General features: G+C 48.9%; 1 protein-coding gene across 1 annotated transcript in view; it reads left to right on the forward strand.

Annotated features, from left to right (window-relative positions):
* The first annotated feature begins 2,797 nt into the window (after positions 1-2,797).
* Positions 2,798-9,761, forward strand: part of Rassf3 (Ras association domain family member 3) — a 63,204-nt gene continuing 56,240 nt past the window's right edge. The window contains exon 1 of the mRNA XM_021205257.1: positions 2,798-3,097. Coding sequence (XP_021060916.1) covers positions 2,987-3,097 — 111 coding nt within the window. The 5' untranslated portion in view covers positions 2,798-2,986. The remainder of the gene's footprint in view (positions 3,098-9,761) is intronic.

Consider the following 9,761-nt stretch of genomic DNA (forward strand, 5'->3'; position numbering starts at 1 on the left):
ACAGTTGGGGAAACATTGATATGCTGGCTATTGTTTGGATATGCCTGAGCACACTCCTGCCACAGGACCTTTACACATGCTCTTCACTCTGCCGGAAAAGCATTTCCCCCATACACGCACAGGACTAACCCCTTAGCCTCCCATACCATACATTTACTAACCTTTACGCGTGTTCCCCAATTAACACGGAAAGAAAGGCTAGGCAGGCATTTAATGAGAATCTAAGCCAACAGGCTCCTCTATCAGTGGCACATGTGTGGTGATTCAGTCCACTTACAAATTCAGTTCTGTGTTTGACAAGAAGTCCTTTCAAAACTGAGCCCACCTGAGTCTGTTTTATTTACTTTACCCTCCCTTTCCTTGGATTTTCCTTACCCTCTTCCTTGCACAAGCAAGCCAGGGCAGGGGCGCCTGCGCACAAACACTAATTTCTAAAAGTTAAAAGGCAGCAAGCCCACGTGATTCTGATGGAGTGCTGACAGCCATAAACCATAATGTAGCCCCTTCCCCTTAAAAATAACATGGAAGATCTTTTCTGTTTCTGTGTCTGTGTACACTCTAGGAAGTTGCTAGGTAGGCCAGGCTGGCCTCAAACTCAAAGATCTGCCCGCCTCTGCCTCTTGAATCCTCGGATTAAAGGTATGAACAAGTACCAATATGCTAGGCTCCAAACATTTTTTTTTCTGGTGTGGTGGATTCTAAAGTATTTTAAGTATATTTTTCCTCAAAGCAGATGGAATAATTTACTATATACTGGGTAAGAGATTCCACTCTTTCTATCTATAATAAAACAAGTTTGTTAAATCATTTAACCCAGGGTTCAGGTGAAGAGGTCCTGAGTTCAGTTCCCAGCAACCACATGATGGCTCACAACCATCTACAATGAGACCTGGTGCCCTCCTTTGGTGTGCAGGCATACATGCAGAGCGAACACTATATACATAATCAATCAGTCAATCAACCAATCAATCTATCTATCTATCTATCCTTAACCTACACCCTACTCAAACTGGAGTATTTAACTGAAGTCCCTGCTATTTCAATACAGCATTATTTGAATGATGTCACAGTAAGAGTCAAAGAAAACGAATCCTGCATGGAGTGATTGTCCTCTTCTCGTACATTTGGCTAAGTACACAAGGAGCCCGCTTGTGCGCAAAGGAAGAGTAAAGCCAGACTCTGCTTTCTAGTCATCCAGTCGCGTTGTGGCCGGGACTCTAAGGCCCCTCTGGGGGTGAGTTCCCTGGAGTGAAAGGCTAGTTTGCAAATGCTGGACATGTGAATAAACCCGCAGGAAGGCAGATTAGCCAGCCTCCTTTCTGCCCGAGGGCGGAAGGGACTACACAGGAGCCATTTCTTTTCTTTCTCTCTGGTCTGGATTTCCTTCCTCCTCGTTCTCAAGTGACGATTACTCAGTCCTGATCCCAGAACGGGTTACACAAAAACCCGAGGCACCGCAGAAGCAGCGGTCTCAGCCTGAAGGCGACTGCTACCTTTCCGTTTTAGTCCCAGCACTGGGGGAGTAGAGGAGGAAAGGGTTTAGCCATAAGAAGTGACGACTTTCTCTTTTAAAAACCCCTAAAAAAAAAAAAAAAAAAAAAAAAAAAAAGAGGAGCCCCCTCTGCCACAGCCTGCATACCATAGCAGCCTTAAAGCTTCAAACCCTCTTTCCCATCAAGGTCTCTTGCAAGCAAGTTAGTAGGACTCAAGTCAACTCCATCACACCAAGGGGAAAACGACCCTCAGGTCACCCTAAGCAAAAAAAAAAAAAAAAAAAAAAAATTAAAAAAATCCTGTTTATTTTTATTCATAAGATTGCATGTACTTTTTACATCCCATGTGCTTTCCTTAACTGTTTCTTCAAACCAGTTTGTCTTCCTCTTGGGCACCCAAAAAAAAAAAAAAAAAAAAAAAAAAAAGTCGCATTTAAAAAATGTAGCCGATTCCCGAAGGAAAACCTTGTTTTTTGTTGTGTGGGTGAACAGTGGTCTAATCTACTTGCTCCCCCATAGGGTGACCGTGTAAGGTTACTCGTGGAAGGCGACATTTACAAAGTGCATTAAATTAAAAGTACTGGATTGTTCGGTGATTATGAAATTTGTCCCCCCAAATCTCAACTGCTTTCTTTAGCCATCCACATTTGGGACGCGCCTTCGCCACGGGGAGGCGGGAAAGCTTTACCACCGAAGTTCAAAAGAACCAGAAAGGATGTTTTCTTTCAAATAAGCACAACCCAGTCGCTCTTACCCCACCCACCTCTGCTAACTTATAACGGCCAGGGAGGGGCCAGCCGCACGCCGTGGCTCGTCCCCCTCGACGGAGACCGTTTCCACCAGGGCCTAGCCCGAAGGAGAGAGTGGGAAAAGTTCTCCATTATATTTCCGTCCTCTCCAAAACTTCGGCTCCAGTAGCGGGGAGTCACTGACGAATTTGCAGTTTCAGGGAGGTTGGGGAAGCCCTCGGGAGAACTGTCCCAGCAGGGACGGTGCTCGAACCCACCTTCCTCCCACGGTCCACCTCTGCTAGGCCGGAGGGGCGTGGCTGGGGGCCGCGGGCGGGGCCCCCACCTGCGCGCGCTGAACTGGGCGGGACTCAGCAGCGGAGGCCGGTGGGTCGGGACCTGGACGGGACCTTGGCAGCCAGGGGCGTGGCGCGTGCTGGGTCCGTGACTGTCTGGGGGCGGGGTCTTGGCTGGGCGGGGCCGGGTCTGAGGTGGGTGGGGCCTTGCCTGGCCGGGGGGGGGGGGGCTGGGTCCAGGAGGGGGCGGGGTCGCGGCGCAGCAGAGCGGGGAGGCGCCTGGAGAGGGCGGCGGAGCCTGTGGCGGGGGACCAGACGGCGGCTTGAGCGGCGGCCGCAGCTGCAGCAGGACGGCCCGCCGGCGGCTCGGGGCCGGGCGCCGGGAACCTCACGGGGCGGGCGGGCGCCGCACCCGGGCCTGGCCGCCTGCACCCCGGGGAGGCCCCCTGCGCGCAACCGGACCAGCAGCATGAGCAGCGGCTACAGCAGCCTCGAGGAGGACGCGGAGGACTTTTTCTTCACCGCCAGGACCTCCTTCTTCAGGAGAGCGCCTCCGGGCAAGTCCCGTTCGGGTCAGCCGGTGAGTGGCGTGCTCGGGGTCTTGGCTCCACGTGTCTGTGCCCGCGCTGACCGATGCTCGCCTGAGGGCTGCGGGGCTCTGAGAGTGGCCTTTGCCCTTTCGGCTCCAGAAAGGTGCTGGGAGCCTGGGCAGTGGGCGTGGGCCGCCCGAGGCGAGGGAAGGAGGTGGAAGGGCGCGGAGCCAGATGGCCTGGGCCGCTCTGCTTGGGGGACGCCGGCTGTGGGAACAGCTCCAAAGAGCCGGGAGGTCCCCGGGCCACTCGGGATAGCTCCCCCGGCAGCCCTTTGGGGTGACGGCCGGGTCACCGCGCCGTCCTGGCTGCAGTTTGCTCGATGGCCCTGAGTGGCTTGAGGGCACGCAATGGCCCATAGTGATCGAGCAGCCCCCGTGCGGGCAAGCTACGGGGTGAAGGGACCGGGCGATCGTAGGTGCTCATTAAAGTCTGAGTCTCATCAGGTCCGGTTTGCGGGTGCTGCGGACGTCCTAGGTAGACTTAGCTCCAGAGGGCTGAGCATTACGCCGGTTTCTTCCTTTTTTGGAGGAAGGGTGCCGTGGGAAGCGTGGCTTGGGAAAAGACCGTACGGGAAGTTGTGCCAGTTTCACAGATCGGGACAGGGATTTTTTTTTTTTTAGGGGAGTCTTCCAAACGGGGCACTTTGGCAGGACTTGTTAGGTCGGCTCTTAACCGGTGACCTTCTGGCCCTGGAAGCCGCACCAGGGAGCCTGGCCAGCTCGGCCACGTTCTTGTCAGATCTAGGAGCTTTAACGGAACAAACTTGTTGCTCCTAAAAACACCACAGACGCACACCAGAGGTTTCTGTCAACTCTGGAAATGAGAAACAAGAGACACTAGTCGTCCCGAGGCCCAGTGATGGGGATTTTGGTGGAGAGGAATCTCTGCCCAGACTGCCCTAGCCAACCCTTTTAAGTTTAACAGGCCGTTGTTTTCTAAAGTAAAACTTCTTTATCAGATTTGGAAGTTCTGGGCTTTCTTGGTCTATTAAATTTGCAAACTAAGGGGAGGAGGAGGGTGAAAGGCTAGGATGAGGTCAGTATTGCTAACAGCTAGTCCCCTTGAAGGGATAGGGTGGGTGGTATCATGCTTTCATCCTCAGATTTAAGGTCCATTTACTAGGGCGACCTTTTATTTTCAGTGGAATGTGATAATGGGGGAATTTGGAAGTCAGAGATTACCCCCGACTCCCATGCTGCCTGGCCTACCTCCTGTGGGGCAGGGAAGAAATGGCCTTTTCCCCTTCTCATCCAGTTTTTCCCTTATTGGGGTTCTTCACCACTCTACATATTCTCCACCCGTTTGCCTTGAGCTTGAGCCAGTTTGACTTGTATTCCAGAGGTGCCTGGTAATTTCCAGAAAACCAGGGGATTCTTGAATTCTACAGGTGTGAGAGTCCCCTCCACAGGGTGGTGGTGGTGGGGGGTCAGCAAAGAATCTTGTTCCTGCTATTGAGAAGTTGAAGCGTAGCTGGGGATGTGCATTGTAGAGAGCTTGCCTAGTACTTACTGCATAATATGGGGTTGCAGTTCACAGTAGTATGTGTGTGTGTGTGTGTGTGTGTGTCTGTCTGTCTGTCTGTCTGTCTGTCTGTCTGTGTCTGTCTGTGTGCAGGCAGGAAGCTCAGCAATTCAAGGTCATTATTCAGAACTCATTCTCTCTCTCCGTCTCTGTCTCTGTCTCTGTCTCTCTCTCTCTCTCTTTCTCTCTCTCTCTCTCTCTCTCTCACACACACACACACACACACACTTTAAGCAGCATTTCTCTGGAGGTTTATGTACATTTAGAGTCTAGGTTATATGCAATACGTAGCCACTTTGGTAACCGTCCTTTAATTGTGTCTGTATATATCGTGTAATATTGTCCATTGAGCACTGACATGACTGTGTGTGACTTGTTGAAAATCAGGGCAGTAACATACACTTCCTGGGTGGAGCCATTCACTCTGTCTATTTGAAGCTCTGTGGCCTGTTTACCCCTTCTAGCATCACACACATGTTGCATTAAGTCATTAGTGTTAAAGAAAGGGTTCTTGGTGAGAAGGGTTTCTGAAGCCCAAGTTTGTTTGTTTATTTTATTTTTGAGACATGGTCTCTACATAGCCTTGCCTGTCCTGGAACTCATCGAGTGAGCCAGGCTGGCCTCAATTCATGGAGATCCACCTGCCTTACCTCCTCTGCCCCTGCAGCCACGCCTGTCTGCACCTTGGATTGCAGCTTGCGTCGTCTTGTGTTTTATTTAAAGAAGTGACTGTATCTTAAGTTCCTGATTACATATTTGTGAACGAGGAAGTAACGCCCACAAAGCAATGCATGCCTACGGTAGAGTGTGTCTTTTGGGTAGAGTGTGTCTTTTGGGTCGGGTCAGATAAAACTTCTTCACTTTGCTATGATTATGGGGGCAAAAGAAACACTTCTTACACGGTACATTTACCTCTTCCCTAGGTGGGGAGAGCCATAAGGATGCATTCTTGCTAGCACAGATTTCCCCTCCACCCCCTTACACTGTACCACCTCCTGGGGAAAGCTAGGAAGTATGGTTTCTGGAACTCTTTTTTTTGGGGGGGGGGGGGTTGTTTGTTTGTTTGTTTGTTTTTTCAAGACAGGGTTTCTCTGTGTAGCCCTGGCTGTCCTGGAACTCACTCTGTTGACCAGGGTGGCCTCGAATTTAGAAATCCGCCTGCCTCTGCCTCCTGAGAAAGCGAGGGGCTCTGTTGAAGACAGGCTGAGAAGAGGGAGTGTGCTGCAGAGTCAGGGGTAGACATTTTCTTTCTTCTCTTGCCAGGCTAGGAAACATTATTCAACTTCTCCCCATCTCCAATGATAACAGAAAGAGACATAAAGAAAATGGTGTCCTTTTTTCCTTTTATTTTGTACCATGTTGGGCTTAAAAAAAAAAAAAGAGAGGCTTTGAGGGGGTGTTCCTGCTCTCCCCTCCCCCCCGCCACCCCCAGCCAATGCTTCACTGTGCAGTTGCTTAGTGAACACTGATTAGATGAATGATCCCTTTCCTGGCTTGAAGATACTTGGCTCTTCACCGCTCTCGAACGTGTCCTATCTCACGGGTCTCCCAAGAACCCTCTGGAACACTGCTCCTGGGAGAGGAGGGACTGTTGAGCAGCTGTCTAAGGCCCCACTAGATGCTAGGAAGGCCGGAGCGTGGGTCGTCTGCTCTCTCAGCAGAAGCGTAACTTAAGATGCTGTGTTCCCTTGTAAATATGGATATGTGTATACTAAGGCTTTCTTAGGATTCTGACTCTCCTGCACAGAATGTCTTGACAGTGCTCAGTTCTGGTCTGTGGACTCACCAGGCTTCAGAGGAGCCGCCTGTTCTTAGTTTTATAAGCAGAACCAAAAATGCTCTGTAGTTACTAAAATCAAACTGCCTAGAACACAAGCGCAGCCTAAAACTAGTAATACAATCTGCTAAGCTTCTATGTGGCCTTTTTTTTGAGACAGTCTGGGCTACACAGCTCTCTATGTAGCTAAGTAAGACCTTGAACCTCTTGATCCTGCCACCTCCCCCTAAGTTCAGGGAGTCATGCCCAGTTTTCTGGGGTGCTGGGGATCAAACCCTAGGGCTTGGTGCTCATGGGACAAGCGCTCCACTACTTGCACTGCGTTTCCTCCCAGCTCATGCCTTCCCTCCCAGCTGAGGGGATAGATAACCCTGGTGTATGGTGCTTTGCCTGCTACATGTATGTTTGCATGATGTATATGTAGTACCCATGGAAGTCAGTACCTTGGGTCCCCTGGGACTGGAGTTCCAAATGGTTATAAGCTGCCATGTGGGTGCTAGGAACCACATTTTTGTCTTCTGCAAGAGCAGCCAGTGCTCTTAACCACTGAGCCATCTCTCTAGCCCCTGCTCTCCCTTTATTAGTGTTTCTGGAAGTTTTTGAGGTAGTTCACTTGGGCAAAAGGTGGCTCACAATATCAGCAGTATTTTAGCTATTCCAATTTTAATCCTATATAACTGAATACAAGTATTTCCACCAGCAGTACATTTTTTAAATATTATTTTATTTTATGCGTATGGTGTTCTGTTTGCAAGTGTCTGTATACTACATCTGTGCCTGGTGCCTGCAGAGAACAGGAGTTGCCAGAGCAACTTGGAACTGGAGTTAAGAGGTACTTGTGAACTGCCGTGTGGGTGTTGGGGATTGAACCCGGGTCCTCTGGAAGAGCAGCTGGTGCTCGTAACAGCTGAGGCAGCCCCCACCAGCATTTTTGCCTGGCAGAAGCCGTTTACAGTGCACATCTCGCCGACATGACTGTTCTTACAGTCTTAATCCACTGGGCATTTGTGATTGTGTCAGCAAGACGCACAAAGGCACATTTCTCTCACTGAATCTCAAAGGGAAATCAGTCCCCAGCCTTCTGCAACCTCGAATGAGCGGTATGCTCGGCTGTGTTTCCTCTTCTGGCAAACATGCAAGATTTACAATTATTTGGGAGCAGTGACAAAAAAAAAAAAGAAAAGAAAAGAAAAAAAAAAGGACTAAAAATATCCAATGATGTAGTTCTTCTTTTTAGCTTTCCTTGGGCAGTCAGTGCCTGTCATCCTGTAACCATTATTTGTCTAGTCACGCATGAGGTCGATCCCATTCTTCTTCGTGGGGTCTGATCCCAGCTCTTAGCCCTGAATGTCAGCCACTTGCTTCCTCTTCCCTCCCTGGCATAAGTAACTGCCATTTTGGGGCTGGAGAGATGACTCAGCAGTTAAGAGCACTGACTGCTCTTCCAGAGGTCTTGAGTTCAGATCCCTGCAACCACATGGTGGCTCACAACCATCTGTATTGAGATCTGATGCCCTCTTCTGGTGTGTCTGAAGACAGCTGTAGTGTACTCACATACATAAAATAAATAAGTAACTGCCATTTCAAAAGGCCACAGGAGGAGGCTCGAAGGACATTAGTCATCCTTGGGCCGATTTTCAGAAACCGTAGCAGAAAACCAGAGTAGTGGGAGTAGTGTGTGTGTCTGGGTGCATCTTGTGTGATGTGTGTGTCCCCGCAAGCACAGCTTAAAGTTATAGGCATTCTCGCTGCTGCTGCTGCTGCTGCTGCTGCTGCCTCTTCCTCTTCCTCTTCCTCTTCCTCTTCCTCTTCCTCTTCCTCTTCCTCTTCCTCCTCCTCTTCCTCCTCCTCCTCCTCNCTTCTTCTTCTTCTTCTTCTTCTTCTTCTTCTTCTTCTTCTTCTTCTTCTTCTTCTTCTTCTTCTTTTTTCTTTAAAGATTTATTTTATGTATGTGAGTACACTGTAGCTGTCTTCAGACACACCAGAAGAGGGCATCAGATCCCATTCCAGATGGTTGTGAGCCACCATGTGGCTGCTGGGAATGGAACTCAGGACCTCTGGAAGAGCAGTCGGTGCTCTTACCCACTGAGCCATCTCTCCAGCCCCCAACTCTTCCTAGCTCCTTTAAATCATGGGGTCCTTCAGTTGAATATGTATAGAGAAAAGTCTGAATACAGTGAGAAGTTTCTGAACCAAAAACAAATTCACAACCCAACACTCAATCAGTCTCCGTGCCTGGCAATGCCTGGCGTGCTGGTTGTGACAGACTTCACTACACCCTGGGCAGTTTGTACAGTGCATGTTGACACACCACGCAAGGTTAATTAATGGCTATTGCCTGAAATGCCTCATGTGGATGTGAGACTGTTCTGTGTTTTGAGTTACACTGTTCTGGCCAAATGAATGAATGAATGAATGAATGAATGAATGATTTTCTGCTCTTGTAGAAGCATTATGCTTAAATTATGGGAAACAAAGATGAACTTTTTCCCTGTTACTGTTCCTCAATGTGTAAATATCAGTTTAGTGTATCTTTGAATTGTGCTATGTTCGTGTATTTAGTTTTGTTTTTGAGACAGGCTGTCTCTAGGTAGTTCTGGCTGCTCTGGAACTCTGTCCGTACACAGACCAGGCTAGACTTGAATCTGTAGGTAGCTGCCTGTCACTGCCTCCAGGGCACTGGGATTAAAGACTTGTGGCACCACATTTGGCAAACCCTCTGGTTTTTAAAAAACAAACAAGCAAATGTGAATTCTGGCTTGGGATTAGGACACAAGTCCTCTTTTCTCTGAGATGACTCTAAACATGCAAACAAAATGGCAGTTTCGTACTATTGTGTGTGTGTGAATGGGCATTCTGGTCACTGCCAGCATTAATGAATATAAAATCAAATATCAGCCAGCTCTGAAAAAAGTTGAAGATGCTGTGTCTGACAGTATCAGGTATTCAGTTGTGAGGTAATTCCTTGTGTACAAATAGACAAGCATAACTGCCATCAGTATGCAGATCTGCTTTTGTCCTTACTTTTGAAATTTACACACACAAAGAAAATAAGTTCTGAGCCGGGCGTAGTGGTGCACGCCTTTAATCCCAGCCCTCACTCGGGAGGCAGAGGCCAGCCTGGTCTACAAAGTGAGTTCCAGGACAGCCAGGGCTACACGGAGAAATCGTGTCTCGAAAATAAACTCTCTCTCTCTTTTTTTAAAGTTCTCTTACTTTTTTTTTTTTGTTAAAGATTTATTTATTTATTATATGTAAGTACACTGTAGCTGTCTTCAGACACTCCAGAAGAGGGCATCGAATCTTGTTTGGGATGGTTGTGAGCCACCATATGGTTGCTGGGATTTGAACTC

Source organism: Mus pahari, chromosome 9 (assembly GCF_900095145.1).
Source record: "Mus pahari chromosome 9, PAHARI_EIJ_v1.1, whole genome shotgun sequence".
Classification (NCBI taxonomy): domain Eukaryota; kingdom Metazoa; phylum Chordata; class Mammalia; order Rodentia; family Muridae; genus Mus; species Mus pahari.